Source organism: Anas acuta, chromosome 24, assembly GCF_963932015.1.
Source record: "Anas acuta chromosome 24, bAnaAcu1.1, whole genome shotgun sequence".
Lineage (NCBI taxonomy): Eukaryota > Metazoa > Chordata > Aves > Anseriformes > Anatidae > Anas > Anas acuta.
Window position 1 is genome coordinate 1804619 of NC_089002.1, and position 23889 is coordinate 1828507.

Below are 23889 nucleotides of genomic sequence, written 5' to 3' on the forward strand. Positions count from 1 at the left end.
GTGATTCACACCCCGCAGCGGTGCAGGGGGGGGGCCCGGCGCGCCACGGGGGCTAAATTTGGGACCGCCACGTCCCGGCAGCCACCGGTGCCACACGGTGCTCACCCTCCTCCTGTGGTCGGATCCTGCCCCGCTGCGGGTGCTTTGGCTGACGGGACGCTGCCCCATCTCGGGGGGGGGGGCACTGGGTCCCAGCACCCCTTCGCCCCCCCAAAAAAAAATCCCGCAAGCCGTCTGCAACGAGCCCAGGGAGAGGGATCCGGGGGCCAGCGCTGAGTTTTATTGAAGTGGGAGGACAAAAAAGAAACCAAAGACGCGGGGGCCGGAGGAGCCCGTCCCGGCTCAGGGCTGGGGGGCCGGCGGCCCCCCGAGGTAGCGCTCGCGGATCTGGGCCAGGCTGGCGCTGAGGCCGCCCAGCGCCTGGGCGATGCTGCGCAGGACGGCGGCGGTCTCGCGGCGGCTCTCGGCGCACTCCCGGCGGAAAGCTCGCATCTCCTGCACCAGCCGCTCGTTGCACTGGATGAGGCGCTGCTCGGCCGGGCTGAGCCGGGCGCTTTCGGGGGTCCCCTCCGCAGTGCCCGGGGCCCCCCCCGGCTCGCCCAGGCTGCAGTCACTGAGGTGCTCGGGTTCCTGCTCGAAGATGATGCTGGGGAAGTCGCAGCCCGGCGGCTCCGGCTGCCCGCCCAGGCCGCCCAGGGGGAGGTCAGGCTGGGGGGGTCGCGGGGGGCTCCAGCCCTCGCCGGGAGGGCGGGTGCTGCCACGGGGCAGCCGCCGCGCTGGGACGCTGTCGGCGGGGTCGTGGAAAGGCTCCGTCTTCACCTCCACCGGCTCCTCCTTCACCGGCTCCTCCTTCACACCTGGCCGGGCAGGGAACGTGGTCAGGTCAACCCCTTGGTGGCACCCCCAGCCCCACACCCTGTCACCCGTTGGGGACAGGGCACATCCCCTGGGGCTGCCGCGCTGCCGCCCCATCACCCCATGGACGTCAGCTGGGCTGCCTGGAGCGGTGGTGCCAGCAGACGCATGTCCCCTGTCATGCCACCACCCCATGGTGGCCTTTGGGAGCCCCCAGTGCTGGGGTGCGGTGCCACCAGGATTTGGGGCAGGAGGCTGGGAGGTGCCCTACGGTGGTGAGACCCTGTCCTGGAACTGGTCCCCTCCGTGTCCCTGGTCCCTGTCCTGCTCCTTCCCACATCTCTGCATGCCCTCAGCCCTGTGCCCCTCGCCCACCCCCATCCATGTCCCTTGTCTCTCTCCCAGTCCCAGTGACCCCATGTCCCTGTCCTGTCTCCCATGTCACTGTCCTGATCCCATTGCATCCCTGTCGTGATGTTTGTCCCCCACGTCCCTGTGCTGGTCCTGCCCACGTCCCCATCCCCGTGCTGCTCTCCTGTGTCCCCATCCTGGCTCCACCATGTCCTTGTCTCGGTCCCAGTCCCTCGTGCCCTTGGCCTGATGCTGGTATCCTCCCATCCCTATGACACTGTCCCTTGTCCCTTCCTTGGTCCTGGTCCCCCCATGTCTGTGTCTATGCCCTCATCATTCCACGTCCCTGTCCCCATCCCTGTGCCCCCACGGCCCTGTCCCAGTTCCCTGTCCTGGTCCAAGTCCCCCACGTCCCTGGCCTGGTCTCAGTGCTGCTGTCACCGTCCTGGTTCCCTGTCCTGGTTCCCCATCCCTTGCTCCTGTCTGCCACATCCCTGGCTGTCTTGCTGTCCTGGTCTCTGTCCCCTCTCCTGTGACCCTGTCCTGGCCCCAGTGCTCCCACATCACTGTCCCAGTCCTGGTCCCTGTGCCCATGTCCCTGCCCTGCTCCCTCCGTGCACCTGTCCTGCTCCCAGTGCCCCCACGTCCTGCTCCTGCCCCCACACCCCTGTCCCCCTGTTCCTGCCCCCCACATCGCTGTCCCGTATCCCCCTACATCCCCATCCCCCTGTCCCAGCACCCCACATCCCGGTCCTGCCCCCCTTGTCCCCCACATCCCTGTCCCCCTGTCCCCATTCTCCCCATCCCACTCCTGCTCCCCGCCCCCCAGTCCTGTTCCCCGGTCCCGGTCCCGCACCCCGCTGCCCCCGTCCTCCCCACCCTGCGCCCCCCGTCCCGGTGCCCGTGCGCTCACCGTGCGGTGTCACCACCTCGACGGTGACCAGGGGCGGGTCGAGACCGGCGGCGGCGCGCAGGCCCCAGCCGGGAGCGGGCCCGGGGCCGAGCTCGGGCGGACCGGGACCGGGGCCGGGAGTGGGGCCGGTGCCGGGGCCGGTGCCGGTGCCGGTGCCGGTGCCGGGGCGCACGGCGGGGCGGGCGGCGGGGCCCTGCCGCTCCTGCCGGTGCCGGGTGATTTTATCGTTGGCTCGGCGGCGCAGCCCCCGCCAGCGGTTCTTCACCTCGCCGATGTCGCGCTGGTTGCGGCCGGCGGCGTTGATCTTGTTGGTGATGCGCCACCAGATCTTCTGCTTCTCGTACGCGTTCACGGTGCTGGCGGCGGCGCCGAAGAGCAGCGGCTCGTACCGGAGCACCTCGCTCATCAGGATCTCGATCTCCTGCAGCGTGAAGTTCGGTTTCCGTTTCAGCAGCCCCCGCCGCGCCGCGCCGCCCGCCGCCGCCGCCATGCTGCCCGCCGCCGCCGCCGCCGCCGCCTCCCGGTCATGCCGCCGCCCCGCCGCCCATCGCCCCCCGACGCCTTTGTCTGCGCCGCCGCCGCCCCGGCACCGAGCGGAGCGGGGGGGGAGCGGGGCGGGGCGGGCGGCGGCACCGCGACCCCTGCCGCTGCCGCCGGCCCCCGGTGCGCTGCGGTCCCCCCCCCGCCGCCGCCGCCGCCGCCGCTGCCCTCCGCCTGCCGGTGCCGCCGGGAGTCGCCGCCCCGCTCCCGGAGCTCGCCCCCTGCCGGCAGCCGGGGCTCGGAGCCGGTCGCCGGGAGCCGCACGGGAGAGGCGGGCGGGGGTCGCCGGCAGCCACCCCGGTGGACGGATCGGGGAGGTGGCGGGGTCACCGGTTTGGGGTGCCCCCAGGTGCCCGGTGTGGGTGCCCCACGGTGCTCCGATTCGGTGCCCAGAGGGCTCCGGGGGGCCTCCAGGAAGGTGCCCGGTTTGGGTGCTCCAAGGCGCCCGGTTTGGGTGCCCAGAGGGCTCCGGGGTGCCCCACTGTGCCCAGTTTGGGTTCACCCCAGGGTAGCCCACTTGCGGTGTCCCATGGGGTCTCTGGGTACCACACCCCCACACATAGGTGCCCCCAGCGGGGTGCCAAGCACCCCCAAACTCCCACACCCCCAGACACTCCTGCTCCATTCCCATCCCCGATGAGCAGTGTGACCCCGGGGGGCAGCACCGGGGCTGGGGGTGGTGGGGCCCCCCTCACCCCTGTGTCCTCATGCCTCCCCCCAGCCAGGCTGGCCGCCCGCCTGCGCTGCACGGGTGCCCTCGTGTGAAATGCCCAAATAAAGGCATTTCTCCCCGTTTCCAGAACCTGCCACTCAGCCACGCAGCCTGCAGCCAGGGGAACCCCAAGAAAGGAGGGAGCCCCCCCAAGGGCCCATCTCGGTGCCCTGCACTACAGATCTGGCCTCAGCTGGGTGCTGCCATCACTGCCTCTGGGGGGCCCTGGCACAGCTCTGGGTGGCCCCAGGGTGCCCAGTTGGGGGTGACTGCGTGGCTGTGGGGTGCCTGGTTCTGGATATCCAACAGCGGCTGGGTGCCCAATTTTGGGGTGAGGTGCCCTTTTGTTTTTTTTGGGTGTCCCAGTTGTGGTGTCCCCACGGCGGGGCTCTGGGTGCTGCCAGAGCTGCCCCCGAAGGGAGCTGCATCCAAACAACCCCAGGACCCCCCTCCCAGGACCCTGGTGTGCAGCAGGGGTGCAGTGGCTGTGGCTCCTGGGGGGTGACGGTCCCCCCCAGCCCTGTCCCCGAGGCGCACGGAAGCGTTGGGTGAGCTTTATTGCTGATGCAGTGGCCGCAGTTGTACAAATCGTGAGCAATGCTTCACACCAGGGGTGGGCACAGCGGCCCCAAAACCCACTGCCCCCCCCCCCCCCAAGTCAGGGCTTCATGGGCAGACAGCATCCCCTGCCTGGCAGGGCTGCAGGTGATGCTGGCAGCACGGGGGGCCACTGCCACCCCCTCCTGCTGCCCCCCACCCCAGGAGCAGACCCCCCTACGAGCCCTGCTCTTCCCACGGAGCACTTGATCACCGCACAAGGACAAATGTCTGGGTGCAGAGGTCAGGTCCCGCATCCTGCAGGGGCAGGACAGCCCTGGGGTCCTGGGGACAGCCCTGGGTGCACGCCCCCACCCCAGCTCCACCTCCTGCTGCAGCTCTCCACCACCTCCTACCCCGTGTACCACCAATGTCCCCATCACCCTCCCAGCCACTCGGAGACCCCGCGGGGACACAAGCGGTGACGACGGCCCAGATGTCCCCTGGATGGGGCAGTCCATCTGCTCGGCCCAGGTTGGACTGGGCTGGAGGGCATCAGCCCCTCGATGCGCTCTCAGGGGACCCCCAGCCCCACTGCACCCCCCAGCCGCTGGCACTGCCCCCCTTCCACCACAAGCCCCCTTTCCCCATGGTGGGGCTGGATGCAGCAGGGACGTGGGGACAGCCACTACCCCTTCCTCCGTCCTTGACATCCCCGAGCGGCCGGACAGAGCGGGGCACGGTGCTGGCAGAAGAGAGAGCTTGAGGGCTTTGCAACCGTAACAATAAATACAAGGTCTTCCTCACACACTGCATCGAGCGGCCGTGCTGGCCCTTCTCAGGCCCGGCCCTTCCTCCATCAGTCCCAGAGAGATCGCTGCTCCTCGGCGTCGGTCACTGCAGGGTCCCAGAGGGCTCGTCATGGCAAGAGTCACGAGGAAGGCGAGAGTCCCGGGGTCTGCCACGCCGGGCTGCGGGGGCAAAGCCGTCCCGCTCCCTACTGCAGCAGCTTCGGTAAATCCACCTGCCGGAGAAGACATCCCGTTACTGGGCAGGGCTGGGAGAGGTGGCAGGGGCTGCTGGAGGGGCTCCAGGACCTGATGCAGAGCTGCTTGGTGGTGCCAGACCCCTCCCCGGTGCTGCTGGACCCTGCCCCAGTGCTGCTGAGGATGCTCGGAGCTCCAGGGCCACCCATCCCACCTGGCCGGGTTATGGCTGTCCCCAGGGCAGCCCATGCAGGGACACAAAGCACTGGGGCAAACGAGGAATTTCAGGGCTTGGTGCTGGGATGAAGGGGAGATGCAGCCCCTTGGGGTCCCCCCCAGCCCTGGGGGTGCAGGAGCCTGGCGAGCTGCTGCCCTCAGGGACCTGCTGCCCACACAATCCTGCCCGCACTGGCAGCATTGCAGCTGAGCACCACTAACGCTCAGCATGGGGAAGTCCTGGATCCCCACCCCCTAGGTTTACGGGTTAAAACCGGCTCCTTTTCTGCATCCCAACCCCCTGGGCCAGGTCAGGCCACTGGAAGGAGGTGCCCACCCCAGGGGCTCTGCCAAGGTTTGGATCTGCTGGCCCCATGCACTGCACAAGGGATGGTGCAGAGGGACGGATCTGCCCACCCTGTGCGCTCTGCGAAGGGACGGACCCACCCCCGCCACGTGCTGTGCATGGGGGCTGCAGCCTCAGACCCCAGGCTGTCCCCCCCCGAGGGCAGCCCTCACCCCCCACCACCAGGTGACGACAGACGTGGCCGCAGATCTCAGCCCCCACGCTAGCCCTGCCGCGGCCCCGCACTTGCCTTCTTGAGCTGTTTGAGGTTGCTGGAGCGGATGGCCGCCAGGAGCTGGTCCCGCGAGTTCTTCTCCTGGACTGGCAGCGCCCGGTCTCCCATTTTCCTCTGCGTGGCCGGCGAGAGCGAGTTCCTCAGGTTCTCGTTGATCAGCGGCGGGGCGAGCGGAGGAGGAGGCGGGGGCGGCGCGGCGGGTGCTCCCCCTTTCTTGGGAGAGTTTTTGGGGGAAGCCTTGGGGGATGGCTGCGGGGACCCCTTGGGGGACCCCTTCGGGGCTCCGACCTTGGGCACCTCCAGCAGGTCCTTCTTCTCCCCGCGCTCCTGTGCCAGTTTCTGCTCCTGGAGGCGTTTCTGCCTCTGTTTGTCCATGTTTCGGCTCAGCAGGTTGGTGACCGTCATGCGAGGCCCGGCCAGCTCGAAGTGGTAGCCCAGCTTGAGCAGCGTGGTGTTTTCCTTCAGGAGCTTGGCGATCTCCATCTCCGTCTTCCCCCCGCAGATGTGCCGCTGGTTGTGGAAGCGCAGCTCCGTCAGCGTGTTGTTCTGCAGCAGCGCCCGGAAAATGGCCAGGATGCCCTTGCCCGTGATGTGGTTGGAGTCCAGGTTGATGCTCGTCAGCACCTTGTTGGATTTGAGCATGATGGCGATGGCGAAGGCCACATGGTCGTCGGCGCGGGTGTTGGCCAGCGCGAACAGCTTGACCACCGTGTTGAACTCCAGGGCCTCGGTGAAGCGCACCAGGGTCTCGTTGTTGATGCAGTCCGAGTTGTTCACGTTGACTTCGGTCACCTCTGCGTCGTTGTTCTTCACCTTCTCGATGAGCTCATCGAAGATGCTGGAAGCTTCATCTTCCTTGGCCTGGTCTGGGGAGCTGCCGGTGGCAGGCTTGGAGGGGCTGCTCTCGGCCGCCGCCGTCGCCTTGGCCTCCTGTTTCTCCTCCGCTGCCTTTTCTGCCTCTGGCTGAGGTTCCTCCTTCTCATCTGCCTTTGATTTTTTCAGATCTGAACTCTTTTTCTCTTCTTTTTTATCTTTTTCTTTCTTCTCTTCTTCTTTTTTGTCTTTTTCTTTCTTCTCTTCTTCTTTTTTGTCTTTTTCTTTCTTCTCTTCTTCCTTTTTGTCTTTTTCTGCCTCTGTCTTCGATGCTGAACTCTTCTTTTCCTCCTTTTTGTCCTTCTCCGTGCCCTTCTTCAATGCTGAACCCTTTTCTTCTTCCTTCTTGTCCTTCCCTGTCTCCTTCTTTGCTGTTGAGCCCTTCTCTTCCTCCTTTTTATCCTTCCCTGCATCCTTCTTTAATACTGAGCCCTTCTCCTCCTCCTTTTTATCCTTCCCCGTGTCCTTCTTTAACACTGAGCCCTTCTCCTCTTCCTTTTTGTCCTTCCCCTTCTCCTTCTTTACCACTGAATCCTTCTCTTCCTCCTTCTTGTCCTTCCCCATCAGCTTTTTCTCCATGGCCTTGACCTTGTCGTTGATGGCTTTCCCATCCTTGGTTTTGCTCTCAGCCTCAGCTTTAGCCTTTGGGTCTGTCTTCTGAGCACTTTCTTCCTTTTTCGAGTCTTTCCCCACTCCTGTATCTCGTTTCCGGGCCAGGTCTTTGGACGGAGCTTCCTTTCCCTTTTCTTCTCCACTCTTGGCTTCCTGCTTCTTCTCGGCCAGTCTGGTTTCCTAACAACAGAGAAACAGGGAGGCGTTACAGGGGCAGGGTCCTCGACCTCCAGCCTCACCACCCCGGTCTCATCGCCACAAATTCAGCTGCTCTCACACAGCCCGGCTCGGGGAGCTCTGGGAGCCCACGAGGGATGAGCTGCCCCGAAACACAACAGGCACCGTCTTCCTAAATTGCTGCTGGTGGCTTTCAGCCCATTTGTATGGGGCCAGCGAAGGGCTGGAGGCTCCGGGGGAGATGGGGAAGGCAGAGCCCCAGCCCCAGCACTGCTCAGGGTGGGAAATGACAATGGGGTGAAGGGAGGCAGGGGCGGTTTGTGATAGAAAAACCTGCGGAGGGCATCGCACAGGGTCCCCAGGAGGCAATGAGGGGATGCCAGAGGGGAGCACGAGGCCAGCTAAGCGACCTGCCCCAAATTGGGCTGGTTTAGCCCTGAATACAGGCCAGAGTCTCCTCGTCTCACCCGAATAGACTTAGGGATATGGTTTAGTGGGGACTGTTAGTGTTAGGTCAGAGGTTGGACTCGATCTTGAGGTCTCTTCCAACCTAGAAATTCTGTGATTCTGTGATTCTGTGAATGATTTCCCAGCGCTGCTCACATCCTGCAGCCCATGGCCCTACTTTGCAAGAGGCTGCTGATCACAGCTGAGGTCCTGGCTCTGGGGGGGGTTCGGTGTGCGAGTGCCCCCCTGCAGCACCCGGGTGCACCAAGCTCCTGCTGCAGCTCCCCAGGGCATCGTTGCTGCAGGGTGGCACGGGTGATGCTGCCCACCCAGCGGTCACAGCCAGCCCTGGGCTCTCTGAAACGGGGCTCCCCAGGTCAGGATTCTGCAGGTTTGAGCTCCCTGCAGAAAACCAAGGGAACTGGGACGTGGCCTTGATCTGCAACGCGTCTTCTGGTGTCCAAAGGCATCAGAGGAGGGAAGAGCTTCCTACAGGGCGGGTCTCGGGGCACAGCAGTGTCGCTGCAGCTGGCACCCCTTCCCCATGCACACAAGAAGCCGTGCAGCAGTGCTCGCACCTCCTGAGCTTTCTCCTCTGTCCCCAGGCCAGTCAGGATGTCTGCTCGCTCCCTAGCGGGCTGGCAAACAGCAGCGCTTTCATTTTGTCTGCAGCTGCCTGCCTGCTCCTCCAAGCCAGCTTTGGCTCTGTGTTGTGTGCTCGGCACAATGCCCCTGCCGTGCCCGCGGGGCTCTGTGGGCAGCAGGGGCTCAGTCCAGCTTTCGGCTCACCAGCGCTGACCACCAGGCAGTGACCACATCCTCCCTGCATGCGGGCTGCAACCCCGAGGCTCAAGGGCTGTTTTCTTATGGGCTACCTCCAGCACCTAAGGATTTTCCTTTCCCTTTGTGCTTTAGGGCCATTTGATCATTTGTCTCTTGTCCATTACAATCCCTTTTTTTTTGGTACTTTTCACAAGTGACTGATCCTACCCGGGGGGCAGCGTCTGCGTTGCTGCTGACCACAGCCAGGACTCGGCGCGTGTCCCGGTGCCGCCTTCACCCTGGGTGGATGGGGCTGGGCAGCGTCTCCCACCGGCACCACTTTGCAATGCTCTGCTTCTGCAACCCAAGGCTTTGCTGGGTGCAAGCACCCTCCACCCTGCTGGTTTTCCTACAGCACTGGCTTCACCTCCTCACGTGCCTGGAGTGATGCCAACACGGGAGCAAGAGTTGGTTACAGCAACGCAGCAAGAGCGGGAGCACGCAGGTTCTTCTCCTCCCGGCTCTTCCTGGGTGCTCAGTCGGCTTTGGTGGCCTCGAAGGTTTCTGTCCAGGGGAAGCAGAGGGCTGGGTGCTGTGGTCAGGACGCGCTCAGGTCTATGGGGTTAATCTGAGTGTCCTCATCTTGACCACAGCAATGCTGGTGGCTGAGTAGTGCTGCTGGCTGCAGGACGAAGGGGTGTCAGGGCAAGTGTCACCTTTGCTGGGGGGCATCAGGACTTCAAGGAAAGGCGGAAGAAATGCTTCTGGGAGATGCAGCATTTATGAGCTCATAGCACCAGGACAGCACCATGGCTTCGCCCAGTGCCTTGAAACCCCAAATAAAAGCCCGGAGACCCTGGAGTGCAGCCGGGGCTGTCCCCCCAGCTGGGACCCCACGGCCCAGGCTGCGACTCTGCCAGCCCCATGCCAGCCCTCTGGGATGGCAGCTTGGTGGAAAGAACTGGCCCAGCCGTCAGCAGGGCAGCTGTGGGGACAGCTTGTACCTGGCGTGTGCACAGATGCCATCTGGGACGTTGTTTGTTTAGTTAAGAAATTTCTTGGCTCCCTGGCACGGACCTGAACAGACAGCAGAAAGGCACCAGACCCCACAGAGCTGCGCCTGCGACACTGCTGGGCTGTGGACCCCCAGGAGCGGGGACAGACCCCATTCTGGGGATGTCCTGATCCCAGCACCTCCCTGTCCTGGGGTCTGCAGGGAGCAGGCAGTGCCACCACCTCCAGCACGGAGCTGGTGGCCCCTCTGACCCAGATGTGCCCTGCTCCTGGGGCTGGGATGGTGCAGGGACGCTCAGTGACATCCCAAAGCACCTTGGTGAAGGGGAGCCAGGTCCCTAGCGGGAGGTGCACAGGATGGGGGCTCGCTGCCTTGCACAGCATTGCCCAACGGTGCCCTTCAAAGGTGTCTGGGGATGTCCCAGGCTGGAGGTTTCCTGCTCGTCCCTGCAGCCCCCCGGGCTCTGCAGCCCTCTGAGCTCTCCCGGACCCGCAGGCAGCAGCTCCTGCACACCGAGTGCTCCAAAAGCCTTCTCCTTCCTGGCCCAAGCTCACTTGGTGATGGGGGCCTGGGGCTCCCCTAAGCTCCAAGACCAAGCAGAGCAAAGGCTTTGGCCAGGAATGAGCAGATCCTGGAGAGAGGGAGGAAAAACCTGGCAAGAAGGAGCTACAACACCTCCCATACGCAGAGGAGGCAACGGATTTCTGCAAACAAGACGAAACCAGAGCAAAATAAGATGAACAGCAAATCCCTGCTAGGCAAAGTGGCTGCAGCAAGTGTATCTTTTTATCACATCATTAGCACTGTTCTAATTAAAGCTACCATCCCCTGACATGCTGCCACACATCCAGAGCAAAAAGGGAAGGGACTGGCGTGCAACGACCACCCCAGGCGCTGCTGCTGGTGCGGGCAGCGTTTGCGCGCCCACGTTGGGTGCGCTGTCAGAGCTGCGAGCTCCAGCAGAAAGAGCCCCGTGCCTGCAGGGAAAAGCTCCAGCAGGGCCCACCTTGGGCTGGGGGGACATGGAGGGGACATCGGGGACCCCAGCCATGGGGCTCGGTGGCAGGATGGTGCAGGAGGGGGTGGGTGGGGGGAACAAGCGTGTCCCCCGCTCCTCCCTGCACCTTCTCCAGCAGCGCGGCCGCCCCACAGCCTCTCCATGGCCATCTCCAGCCCTGCTGCTCGCTCCTCTCCCCAGCGCTGACATATTTACCTTGGGCACCTAGAAACAGGCACCACGGCACCCGCTCCCGTGCCATTCCCTCTGCTGCGAGCGCGATTATTAGGGGAATATTTTTACACTGCGTGTCAGACCTTTAAAAATAAGCCTAATGAAAACAGCCTGGTACTTGGCTGATTAATCACCAGTGTTTTGATGAACTGAAATGCCTCCCCGTTTCCTCTAAATAGACTAAAATGAGCATTGCCATTGCTTGTTAGCATTTGCAACCCTCAAACCCACTCAGATGCTTCCTTAAAAGGCAAAGCAGAGCGGGAACTTCTTGCCTGGAATCCCGGCGCTCGCAGCCCGCTGCAGCGGCCGTGGCCGAGCTGTGCCGTGTGGCTGAGCCCTGCGCCGGGCAGGCCCCGGGGTGGCTGGGTGGGAGCTGGGGGTGCCGAGCTCTGCTTCTCCCCCCCAGTGAGTGGGGGGCTCGACAGCTCTCGGCTCCTGCCCCTGAAGCCCCACGGCTTGTTTTGGGGTGGGAAATCAGCGGGTGCCGATTGGGCTGCTCGCCCAGCGTGGGGATGGAGAGGGCACCAAAACAGGCTGTGACCCCAGGGCACAGGGGGGTCAGCTCCCAAGGGGCTGCCAGCTCTGGGTGCTGTTTGGTGGCAGCAGGGACATGGGCACCCAGCAGAGGGGGGGACATCTGTTCTCAGGGAGCACTGGTGCACAGCTCTCCTGCACTGAGAAGCAGGCGTCTGCTGAAGGACAGCTGAACCAGCTGAAGTTAATCGCCCCAGGAATGATTTCAGCCTCGTGGGGTAACTACTGCATGCAACCCGGAGCCCACTGGAGCCCAGGGGTCTTCTCATGGCTCCTCTCCACCACCCCTCCCCGGCAGAGCCATTTCTGCCTGCTGGCTTTTGCCACCGACGGGGGCTGTCCACCCAGAGCTGTGCTCTGCACAGACCGACCAGGACGTGGCTCGGGCAATGGGAACCCACCTGCACAAATCCCGAGTGATGGAGGGGATTTTGGAGTGGGGAGAGCAGGGGTGCGGGGGGCAGACATCTGAGACACAGCAGGGAGCTCCTGGACTGTCAAGGGAAGGGTTTGGTTATTTGAAGTAAGGGGTTGAGGCATAGTTACAGCTCCATAACTGACCACCCGATCTGGTATCTGTGCCCAAGGGCTTTCGGTCTGTCCTACATGTGCTTCTGAGTCCTTCAAAGGTCTCCAGAGCCACTGTGAGACTCCGAGGTCCAACCCACAGCTCTAACTGGGCATCTGCAACATCCTCGTGGTGTGGGCCATATGGAGCCCCCGTGTCCCCTCCGTCCTGCCCGAGTCACCCGAATCCACCCAGGGGCTGTGGGAGGTCAGCAGCTTCCCACCACCCCCCAGCACGACTGTGGGTGAAGGGGGTGAGGATGCTGGGCACAAGCCATGTGAGAACTCCCAGGGGACAGGGATGTCCCCTGAGACTGTTCCTCTGCGTGCAGAAGTCCCCTGAGACTCAGTGGCCGACCATCGGCTGTCATTGCCTGAGGTGCTGCTGGGTGTTTGGGTACCCGTTGCCATTGCGCTCTAGGGAAAGGCTGCTGGAGCCAAGCTGATCCACGACAAGCGGGCCGAGCTGTTCCCTTCCTCCATTCCTCAACCAAGTTTGAGTAACCCGGGGACAACTCAGAGCCAAGGACATTCCTGGAAAAACGCCGTGTCCTTGGCTGAGGCCGGAGCGCTACTAAACCCAGACCACTGGAGAGCACAGGAGGGAGCAGAAGCCTCCGGCTCCTCCACCAAGCCCAGGACAGCGCCGCCAGCGTGGACCTGGGGCTGGTCTGCCTTGGGCAGACCCCGGGCAGCCCTCCTGCTCCTCAGCCGAGAGCAAAGCTGCTCACACCCGTGGCTGTGCCTGCCGTGGGCTCCCTGGTAGGACCATCCGCAGGCAGCAGCCAGTTTCTCCCTTTTCTCCCTTGGCACGTTTGTTTTTCTTGGCATGGAGCAGGGGTGGAAGGATGCAGGCCCAGCATGACCCCCAGGCTGTGCTCTGCGTGCTGAAGCCCAGAGCGATGTAAACAACTTCTTGCCCCGTCCCGCCTCGGCTCGTACTGTTGTTCTAACGAGGAGCCCAGTTATTCCCCTTCCCCTTTGCTCAGGCCTTCCTAACCCCAAACATCACCGCCTCTTTGCACTTCCCAGGCCAATGTTGTTTAAAACATGCTCCTTCTGAGATGCAGAGCCATTCTCCAGGGACCGGCCAGCTTCTGGCCCTGACTTTTGTCTTTCTTTGCCTTCGTTGCTGAATTAAGGCGAATAACAAACATTTCAGCTGTTTCCTTTAGCTGGCTAGCCCCAGCTCCTCTGCAGCAGCACGCAGCCATTTTCCAGAGAGCCATTTTCCATTTCCATTTTCCAGTGGCCCTTAAAGCCGTGGGATACTTTGCAAATGGAAAGTTTTGTTGCTCTAACAAAACCTGTTTTTAGAAACCTGGGTTCTGCTCTTCTACCCATCCATTTCCCAGCCCCTTCTCCCAGCAGAGCCGTGGCAGGAGGGGATGTTCCCAAGCCGAGGTCTTTGCTCTGCTCACCCCGTCTCCGGCAGAGGTGGTGAAGGGCAGTGGATGTCAGCGATGCACACCCCAGCCACCTCGAGGCTGGATTTCTGCCTGGTGCGGTTTCCATGGGCAGCCCACAAAAGGCATTCCTTGGATTTTTAGGACAGAAGAACGTCAAAACCAGCTGTAGTGATCCTCACAACCCCCTCCTGCCCTCCACACCACTGGGAGCAGGATGCTGGAGCAGCAGGGCTCTGGCTCCCGGCCTCCCGGGGCTACATGGACGCGTTTCCAAGCCTCTTGCTGGGGCAGGACTCCCACGGGGGCCACCAGCCAGCCCATGGGACCACCGCAGCCACCCCACGACATCGCTGCCAAAATTAGAGCGCTGGTTTGTTGGCCCAAACCCCAGGAGTTCCTGCGTCACCTGGGCTCCTCTGCCACGTGGGGGCTGCAGCCCCAAACCCGGCCCTTCATGAGACAGCGCGGCATGCCGGGGTCACGCTCTCTGCTTCCTAGGAACTGCAGACGCTCCCTGGAAGGAAGCAAACTGCAGCTCCCCTTCTCCTGCGGGCTGTTCCCATCCCCGTGCAGCTCGGTGCCAATTCCCATGCCGTGCACATCCTGGTCCTGGTCCCCCTGCCAAAATCAGGGCCACTTGGCACCTTTGGCAGCATCCGGCACATCTCCGTTTGTGAATCCTGACCCAAACACTGGGACACAAATCTGGGGTCTCAGCTCTGGGCTGCTCAACCCAACGTAAAGGGGCTGCATGCCCCAAAATGCCCCGGCACCCTGCATCTCTTTATCAGCACCTCTTTATCAGCAACACCTAAACAGAAAATGAACCCCCCCATCGGTGGCAGCTCGGTCCATATAAGCTGAACGCCCCGAGCATTTCCATAGGTTTGTCTGCGTCCCCATTGTGGATTATGTAAGTACAGACCTCAGCCGTTAACTGCTCTTTTTTCAGACTGACCAGAAACCCGGTGTTTTTTTGGGCTTGTGCCCTTAGATGGACTGGGTGCCTTCCAGGCAGAAAGTTTGCTCTTGGCACGAGCTGCGAGCCGCTGGGAACACCGCGTGCTGCGACTCGCGCTGGTCACAGCACGGCTGCGCTGCCATCACCCCCTCCCCACGGCACTACAGCCAGGCCATTGCTCCGGGCGTGATGGAGTTCTCACAGTGGTTGTTCAAAAATGCAGCTCCGACCCACGTGTGTTGCCTCCTCTCCTGCTTCAGCCCTCTTGGCCACCCATCATCGTATCGTTCCTGCTTTCCTTCTTGCCTCGGAGGTCTGTCTCCTTGCCTGTGGCCAGCCGGAGCTCCTTTCTGATGCTCGTCCTTCTCCTTCCAGCGTTGGTGCATTTTCAGAGATGAAGAACTACACATCCAAGCACAGGCAGCAGCAGGTTTGGGTTTTGTGCAGAGAGAGGTGAGAAGGGGAAGGGCTCTCCTGGAGGAGCTGGTCCTGCAGCAGGCTGGAGAGCCCACGGAGCAGAGACCATCCGTGGCTGCCCCTAAGGGCCAGATGGGAGCCACTCAACACCTTTGGCTTCTTTCAGGATGTGTGACTATTTTGGATGTCCCCAGCTATCGTCTGCACCTCTTTTGGAGGCTGGGAGCTTGTTCTGATGGGTAGAGCAGGCACCGATGTTGCCAGAGCCTGCCCCAGCCTGGGCTGAAAGAACGGCAAAACGGGGAGCTGGTGGCGGCTCTTGGAGAGGGAAGGGAACAGCCTTGGCATATCGACAGATCGGCTGATAAACAGAGCAGCAGAGTTTAAATACATTCGTGTTAGTCACAGGCTGGTAAGATGCTTAAAGAATGATACAAGCACTTCTTTTCCCTCGTTTACAATTCCCCTTGAGTCTGTCCCAGCTATTTAAATCCGGAGCTTGTTTTTCTTCCAGATATTTCCATGAAAAAAAAAAAAAAAAAAAGACAAGCTTTGAGCATTAATAGGCAACTTTAACTTGGTTTTCTGTAATGTAGCAGAAGGGCTCGCCAGTAGGGATCATCACTTTTCCTCGTGTTTCCTTCCTCTATGAATCCACTATTTATCCTTAAAAGTGGCCTAAACACAACCCAGCAGCGTGCGCCCGAGTCTACCTGTGCACACTTCAGCAACAGGATAGGAAGGCAGCAGGACTTGCTTGAAGATCTTCCCAAGGAGTTCCATAATCCCCGACCATGGCACAAGGACCTGTGTAGGACCTCCAAGGAGTGGTCCCAAGGCTTACATGCAGAGACACCAGCACACGTGCAAGCACCTTGCTAAAAAAAAGTAGTTTTGTGGCCCTGGCACGAATCTCCTCCACTGGCAGGATGATGAACGCCCCCACATGCAATATCCCCACACGCCCCCAGCCTTCCCTGCCTGAAGGAGCTTGAAATCTGTGCAGCCCCATGGGGAGGCAGGGCTGGGGGCTCTGGTGGGACCGGGACATCCAGGTGTCCTCTCCTTGGAGGCATGGAGGGTGAGGGAAGGATTCTCCACCCAACCTCCTGGTGCCACGGCACGTGTGGGTCACGCCGAGCTGCGGGGCTCCCCACAGTGGCTCTTCTCAGCCTGGTCCCTCCTGGCTAGGGTGACCCCAGGGGGTCTGGGGGTGACCAAATGCCAGTGGGGAAGATGGGGATACCCCCATGGTGTGCATCATGGTGCTACATGGACACATACATGCTGTCAGAGGTGTCACCAGCAGCCGAGGAAGAGGCAGACAAAGCCAGCTGGAGCAGCTCTCCCAAGTCGCAGCCCTCACCCAGCTCTCCTGGCAGCAACCCCCCCCCAGAGACACCGCACGCACCAGGCCCTGCCTCAGTTTCTCCTCCTCTGAAGAGGAATCCCAGGCACAATACAAAAATTTCAAGTGCAAAAAAATCAGCAAGTCAGCTGGGCCCCTGCTAACTCACCGATTAATGCCACTGCTTCAAACTCTGCCATGCTTGTAACCCGAATTTCTCTCTCATTATGTCTTTGCCTGCTACACGGAAAAGCCACAAACCATTAAAAACCTCATTTATCCCGTTGTTTTAATATTGGTTTAACCATGGCTCCCCTGATACTCGGGCCTGCGGAGAGGCCGTGCTGAGTGCATCCGAGGAGAGGCACAGCCCCGAGCTCCATGGTTGAACAGGGGTATGCCTTCACACGCCAGCAATATTTAATGAAGATTAATTAATTAATGCATCACCAAGATATGAATTTGGCTGCACGGTGTGGAGAAGTCAGGGCAAAGCTCACATCTATTTTGAGCTGTTTATAAACTGCTTCCTAGTTACCCAAGTTTGCCCTTTTCATCACAGAGAAAGACGACATGTTATTGTGAAGTTACAATATTTCTAAATATACCCAACGCTGAGGAGGGAATTGGGGTGCCTGGAGCAGGTCCAAGAGCAGAGAAATGCCTGCAAGAAGAACCGTGAGACTGGCCAGCACCGAGCCCTTGCCTTTAAAACCCCTTCCCTTTACAACACTTCCTTCCCCTTTGGCCAGCTCCTGCTGTCCCCACTGGCACCCAAACCCCACGAGCAACTGCACCAACGACCGATGGGCAATGAGCGGAGCTGGGCAGGGAACTCCCGAATATTTTCTATCCTCAGCAGCTTTGTGCAAGGCAGCTGCGGACCTGGGGACCTGTAGCTGCAGGACAAGATGCCAGCCTCCCCCTGCCGCAGGGACAGCCCAGAGGCAGGACAACACCTCCCCGTGCTCAGGCTCCAGCTTCTCACTCGCTTTTGCTCGATGCATTTCACGGGGGATGCTGTGTGCCTGAGGGTGCAGAGGGCTGAGAGCTGCCAGTGGCAGAGGTTTGGGTGGGTGATGTCAGCACCCAGCCTGACCGCCACCCGCTGTGTGAACCCGCGGCACTCCTGCCGGTGGGCACGAGTGAATCGCAGCCCACAGCACTGCAAAATCTGCTGATATGGAGAGGGAGCTGTCATCACAGCTCCCAGCAGCCAGCTGAGAGCTGGGAGCCGCGGGATGCTCCGGAGGGCTCCACGCACTCACTTCATCCAAAACACCCCCCCGGGGCACGGGGAGCGCTCTGCCTGCGGGGCTGCTCTCCTGGAGCATCCCGGTGTCCCGGTGATCCCATCCTGCCCCCTGCTCCTCACGGCACAGCCCGGTGGGGCCCGACCTGCCGGCGCTGGCACCTTCTGGGTGCTAATCCCAGGTCCCAACAATGCCAGGGAGGAAGGGATGGAGGGTATTTTTTCTTACCCTCCAGGGACTGAAATAGAAGAAGAAAGCCAGTTCTGCAATATCCAGTTACCGCAGCGCGATCTAACGGGGCCAGTTTCGCTGCCCAATTTGACGGGAAGCCCATCTGCTTTGTCCTCCACGGCCCAAAGCTACCAATATTGAAATGGGAGCACAGGGAGAGCCTTTGCCAGGAGCTCCCTCACTGTGCTCCCCGCCAGCCCTTGCGCAGCACACTCCCAGGACACCTCTCCTCCCTGTGCCAGCCCTTGCAAACCAGTGCAGACCCCTGCGATGCCACTGGGATGCAGGGGACAGGCCCGTCCTGCTGTGCTGGCAGCTCTCCGCCGGGGGAAGGTGAGTGCGGTGCCCTCAGCCAGGGGCACAGCACTTTCTGCAGCGACCCAGCAGTGGGAATTGGTCCCCCAGCCCACGCCAACACCACATATAGAAGGTGAAGGCTGCCAGTGCCGTGTCCTCGCTGCCAGGGGAAAGCTCCCCGGCAGCTGGGAGAACTGCTTAACCCCTCGTGCAGGTCTCCAGAACCAACCTGCTCTTACTTCTCCTGCAGTTTTCATCTCTCTCTCTCCCTGTTTGCATCCTGGCTGCACCCCAGGATCCAGTCAGGAGAGGTGTCCTATAATAAGCTCTGTACACATCCCCAGGGAGCCTTCCAGGTGTTCCCAGGCCATGTACAGCTTGATTACTCTGCAGGGTGCTGCTGGGTGCCCTGGGACAGGGCAGCAGAGCCAGAGAAGCTCTGGGGAGCTCACACATGGCTCTGCTCCGCTCCCCCTATGAGGCTCCTCAGCCCCTGCACCGAGGATGCGGACCCAGCCTGGGACACAAAACCTGCCTGAGCACCGCAGAAAAATAGCTGCAGGGTCCCCTTCTTTTGCTTTCTGGCTCAGCTTGTCATAAAAAAACGAGGGAAACCAAATGCTTCCCAGCCTCCCACGCACCGAGCACATACCAAATATTCTTAGTGCGGAGGTTAATAAATGTTACAGAGAAGTGGGACTGGCTCCCACTGAGGCGAGGCACAAATAGGCGGGATGAGGGACTGGCATGAAGCTTTCTGGCTCAAGGCGAGCTCTTAAAGGATTTGCCAAGTGCAGAGAAGGAGATAAATGTGCCCAAATCAAAATAAAAGAATGTGTTTTAACTGAACAATAAAGAGGAAACAAATGGCTTAGGACATAACCCACTTCTTAGGGTGATTTCCACAAATTAGCCAACTTTGCTCATTTTTTATTCCACAAGAACCAGAAACTGTTTGAGCTTTTGCACAAGAGGAACTGAACGGACCAAGAATCCGGAGATCTCCAAAGGCAAAAGCAGGAGGACAGAGAAACACAGCCCACAGGGTCGCTGTCACTGCAGCCGCCCCTCCAGCCTTCTTCTGGCTGTAGAAGCCACCTCTGCCACCAGCCCTGCCCCAGGATGCTGGAGAAGAGGCAGAGAGAAACCCCCCGGCACCAGCACCAGTTTTGGCTTTCAGAGATTTCATGAAATCCCCTGTTGGCTCCTGGTGTGCCAGACCAGCTCCCCGCCTCATGCTCTGGTCTCTCCACGACAGCTATTCCTCTCTAGCACGCACCACACACCGCTCACGGAGCTCACGTTTTCCTCCTCGTCCCCTAAAACAGCCCCAACTCGCGGGTGTGCCCGAGAGCCAGCTGAAACGCGGGGAGATGGGACTTACGTCTATCGATTGCTCCCTCTGGAGACGTTTCTTGGTGTCCTTCTCACAGTGGTTGAGCACCGCGTCGCAGTTCTGCGGGCTGGTCGGCGAATTCTCCGTTTGGTTTTTCTGACTCTGCTCCAGAGGGATGCTTCCATCCGAATCCACCACATCCAGCTCCTTCTCCAGCTCCTCCATCTCCTCTGGAGACAGAGTCGACAACAAGCTGTCGATGTCCGGATCTTCACTCACTTGTCGCCGATATTTGGCAACTTTGGACATCTTGGCCCGTTGGCGAGACACGGTTGCGGTTGTTGTGGTACCCAAAGCAAGAGAAAAAAAACAGAGCCGAAGCTCTAACACTGCTCCCCGCAGCGGCAGCAGGTGCTGAAGCGTTAAATCGCAGCAGCTCTCAACCGCTGCAGCCCCAGGGCTTGGTAGTGATGAAGAGAGGACACCCCTCGGCCCAAGAGTTGGCCAATAACAGCGCCCAGCGGCGATTCGGGTGCGGGGAAGCCAATGGAGCCCAGCGGGAGGCGGGGAATGGTGCTATCAGAGCAGCCTGAAACCCGAGGACATTCCAGGGAACCATGCAGAGCTGCATGACCAAATTTAGTCCGGAGCATTTAGCCTTTTAAAGGCAATGGGCCAACGTAGTGAGAAAAACACGCAAAAATGCACAAGCTGGCAGGCTGGGGAGCTGGGGGCTGGGGGCTGATCCCAGCACATGCCCATGGGTGCCTGCGGGTGAATAAAGAGGTCAGCCTCGCTCCCAAGTCTCCCCCGTTAGCAGGGGGCAGATTTTCGGGAGATGAGCTTTATGTTGGTGACAGCTCTTAGCTGAAATCTGCAGCAGCGTGCCCACCCCTGCGGGTTTTTTACCCTTATCCTGGTGCTCTCCAGGATCTGCAGGGTTTTAGCCAGAGCGTGCAGCCTGCCGGGCAGAGCTGCTCGTGGTGCTGGCACAGGCTGGCTCTGCACGAAGGACGTGCAAAGCCCGGCGCCTGCGAGCCCAGGAGGCACCAGGCAGCAACGTGCCAGCCCAGCGCCCGCTCCTCACTCAGCAAAGCCCGAGCCCAGCACCGTCCCCAGGTCGCCTGATCGGTGCTTCTGATGGTTCCCTGGCCCCTACAGGGGGTCTGCAGCTGCTCATCCATTTCCCCTTGCCCAGCCCCAGAGACATCCCTTCTGCACAGACCAAATTCCTGAGTGTCTTCTGCCTCTGGTTCAGGCCGTGCCTTAAGCCCGGGCTTTGGTTGGAGGCATCTACTTTCCATCGACCTAATCCGTGAGGAAGCTTACTGGCATCTGCAAGTTCTCCCGGAGGGACATGGCAGATAGGCTCTTTCTCTCCAGATTTCAAAGCGGCTTTGCCCCATGCACGTTTTGTACCCATGTGATATACTGCCGACTTCACCCTTTTCTTCATTCTTTATCATTCCCCTGCTATTTACTGCCTGCTCTCAGACCTCTCTCCTAGTCTGAGCAAGCAGTCCTTTGGTCTCCTTCTGTAAAATAAGCTCTTGTAGGATTTCCCTCACCAGCTTCATTACCACCTTCTTTTCCTCACCACCTTCCCTGCCTGTCCCCCTTGGTCAAATCTCGTCCTGAACAGAGGCACAGGGTGCTCCAGGTGAGCCTCCCAGTGCCTTGTGCTCCAAACCAGACATTCCCCATCTGGACGGGAAATGCAGATTTGTTGCATTCTAGGATTTCATTTATCTCCAGCATCCCAGCACCCAGCCCCTGCTCATAGCCTTCCTATGATTCACCCGCACAACTGAGATGTTTTCCAGACTGTAGAAGAAAATGTTGTTTTTAGTTTCCAAGTGCATATTCTCAAACATTGTGGCACTTAATTTCATCCTAATTCACCCCATCATTTTTATCTCCCTGATCTCCTGATCCCCATCTGTACTGACTGCAGCAGTTCCAGAAAACTTGGCAGGATCAGAAAAGCTACCAGCGCTCCTCAGGCGTGTTCTGAGGTCCTAAATGAAAATGTAAAGATCAAAGACAAGGCTGAACAGCGAGGGACCTCACTGGCAATCTCCTGATATTTCCTCCTCACACTGCTTCCCACTGCCAAGCATGGGGTGGGCAGCAAAAAAACAGTTTTAGTGCTTCGTGACTGCTTCCAGTACTGCAAATCTGGTTTTGGTAGAATAAATTCACCATTGATACTCTGTGTTTTTGTTCCTGGACCCTGACTGCTGTGCTGAGGGGCTCCAGACATTGAGCTCCACGAGGAGCTGCGTGCTCGAGGCCCTGAGGTGCTCCTGAGGCCCCACGCATCCATCCCTGATCCGTGGGTCTACATCTGCTGGGGTCTCCTCCGCTGAGCTGCAGAGCTGCCTGCACAGAGCTAACAGCCAGAGCCTTGCAGAGGAATGGCCCTTCATTAGCAGAGGCCCTTCAGCAAGAGCAGAAAGGCAGGGAGAGGAGCGGGGTCTCCCCAAACCTGTCAGTTCATAGCAGGAGGGCTCAGTGGAACTCATCTTGGCTGTCGCTCATCTCTTTAAAGGGGATGGCAGCACAGCTCCTGAACGCACCATGTTCCACAGAGCTCTCAGTGCCATAAGAAAGTAAACCCTGGAAAGAAAGTCCAGTTTTCACCCGGGAATACAGAGGTGCTCTGGAGATGTGTGCTGCTCTTCATGGGCCAGCAGCAACTGGGACTGTGCAGGAACTGCGTGCTGCAGCCACCACGGGATTGATGCCGGCCAATTGAGGCTCTGCCAGGTGGGAGAGCGCAGCACAATACGGCACAGCACGGCACGGTGCAGTATGGTGCAACATGGCCCAGTGCAGTACAGCACAGCACAGAGCAGTATGGCACAGCACGGCATGACGCAGCACGGCACGGAGGAGCTCCAGCAACTTCAAATCTTCACCGAGGCTCCCCAGCCTCTGCACTTCCCTGGATCCCCATCCCCATAGCAACCGAGCACCTCGGAGGCACCGCTCGGTGTTTCTGCCCCACGCAAGGAGCACAGCAGCGTTAGCAGCCGCGTCTCAGCAGTGAGGAGCTGAGGCAGCAGGAGGAAGTGTCTTTTCCAGGCACCCCCGCAGGGTCTGGCAGAGCTCTCCGTGCTCCCACTTCTTGTGCCACCACCCCATGGCCCTCTGCCTTCCTCTGGTTCCCCCTATCAACTGCTGGAGCGCAGCTGCAACAGGGATGGATTCCTCCAGGCTGCTCTGTCGGTCCCTTCGTTCAGAGCCCGTAGGAGGAAAGGCCGAACCAGCGATCTTTCAACTTTGTAGTGTCTTCGGGACAGCAAGCAGCAGCTCCCTGCCCGCCTGCAGCACGCAGCCATCCTAGAGCACGCTGCTGCAGCTCCCCTCTCCTAACCCAACTGCAAATTCGCACAGATCCTTCCCCCGCAAAGTTCCCAAAATTCATGAGAGCGAGGGAAATGCAGAACAGCCATTATGCATGGGGAAATTAAGCAGCTCCTGGATGTGGGGAAATTCTGAAAGCCCTTGCACAGCTCCCAGCAGCCTGCCCGGGGTGCCACCGCTGTCCCGGGCTGGGCTACGGGACGTTCTTTGGTGACCCTGGCTGCCGGGGGGGGGAGATTTGGGTCCCTTGAGAGCTCTCCTGCAGCCTGAAGGGGATGGGCAGAGAATCCTTCAGCCTGATGCAATTAGCCCCTAACTGACTAGGGGAAAGGACGTGAGCCACCAAGAAATTGCCACCCTCAGAAGGGTCGGATCAGTGCCGGACCGGTGACAATACCGACGAGGATGTAAGGGCTCAGAGAGCTGCTGCCGGGCTCTCCCGGTGCACAGCAGCTGGGACAGGACCGAGCTTTTCCCCGTGCCTTCTCCCCGCCTTTCCCAAAGCCACACCACCACCTTCTGGCGATCTCCTTCGCTGCACCGCCGCGCTCCCACCCCGCCTTAACCAGGGCAGCAGAGCCTGAAGTCCACCAGGACTCCTGGACAGCCTTCAAAACAGCACACCGAAGCCGGCGGAGCGTTTCAGCTCCTTTCCATCGCTTCAGCCCATGATTTATTAGAGCAATTAAGTGCCTCACTGGCGCTTGGTGCACAACCCACGCCGCCTGCTGCAGTGGAGCAATTCACTGTCCTACAAGAGAGGTTAAGGCTAAATGAGGAGCACGAAGAGACCGAGCCATTACAACTAGAGCCCTTGCAAACACGGATGGGGGAAAGCTCTGGGGCTTCGTGGGCTGCCCTGGCGCTTGCTGCCAGCACGGGGATGAATCCCGCGGCTCTGAGCTGCCCCCCGGGGGGCTCCCAGCCCCGTGTGCTGCTCGCCCGCAGCAGCGGCCCCACGGCCACCTCCTCTGCTGCCGGCCCGGCCTCAGGCACACGGGGCACGCAGCGGGGCCGCCTTCGGCACAGCCGCCACACGCCGCGTCCCCAGCCTGGTGAGGGCTGTGCGGGGCCTGCTCTGTGCTGGGCTGCCTGCCCGCGGCCTGGCATCACAGGGACCGCGCTCTGGAGGGGCCCACATCAGGCGAGAGCTGTGCGGAGCCCCGACCTGCACCTGGGGCGCACCTGGGGCGCAATAACCCCAAGCAGAACTACAGGCTGGGAGAGGAGTGGTTGGAGAGCTGCCAGGCAGAGAAGGACCTGGGAGTGATGGTGGACAGTCGGCTGAATATGAGCCAGCAGTGTGCTCAGGTGGCCAAGAAGGCCAACGGCATCCTGGCTTGTATCAGAAGCAGT

General features: G+C 60.6%; 2 protein-coding genes across 2 annotated transcripts; both read right to left on the minus strand.

Annotated features, from left to right (window-relative positions):
- Positions 1 to 258: 258 nt before the first annotated feature.
- LOC137843932 (myb-related transcription factor, partner of profilin-like) lies at positions 259 to 2817 on the minus strand. Its single transcript, XM_068659747.1, has 2 exons — positions 2120 to 2817; positions 259 to 857 (listed from the first exon to the last, which is right to left on the minus strand). The coding sequence occupies exons 1-2, from the start codon at positions 2607 to 2609 to the stop codon at positions 343 to 345; spliced, it is 1005 nt and encodes a 334-aa protein (XP_068515848.1). The 5' UTR covers positions 2610 to 2817; the 3' UTR covers positions 259 to 342.
- Positions 2818 to 3909: 1092 nt separating this feature from the next.
- Positions 3910 to 19663, minus strand: LMOD1 (leiomodin 1). Its single transcript, XM_068659746.1, has 3 exons — positions 19213 to 19663; positions 5707 to 7356; positions 3910 to 4932 (listed from the first exon to the last, which is right to left on the minus strand). The coding sequence occupies exons 1-3, from the start codon at positions 19471 to 19473 to the stop codon at positions 4906 to 4908; spliced, it is 1938 nt and encodes a 645-aa protein (XP_068515847.1). The 5' UTR covers positions 19474 to 19663; the 3' UTR covers positions 3910 to 4905.
- Positions 19664 to 23889: the final 4226 nt, after the last annotated feature.

Bases quoted from the DNA above. Each gene is read 5' to 3' on its own strand.
- LOC137843932 (XM_068659747.1), bottom strand. From the start codon at position 2,609: ATGGCGGCGGCGGCGGGCGGCGCGGCGCGGCGGGGGCTGCTGAAACGG. The intron at 858-2,119 runs GTGAGCGCACGG...CTGCCCGGCCAG, and splicing joins CGAGGTGGTGACACCGCACG to GTGTGAAGGAGGAGCCGGTG.
- LMOD1 (XM_068659746.1), bottom strand. From the start codon at position 19,473: ATGTCCAAAGTTGCCAAATATCGGCGACAAGTGAGTGAAGATCCGGAC. The intron at 7,357-19,212 runs GTAAGTCCCATC...CTCTGTTGTTAG, and splicing joins AGAGGGAGCAATCGATAGAC to GAAACCAGACTGGCCGAGAA. The intron at 4,933-5,706 runs GCAAGTGCGGGG...CTTCTCCGGCAG, and splicing joins ACCTCAAACAGCTCAAGAAG to GTGGATTTACCGAAGCTGCT.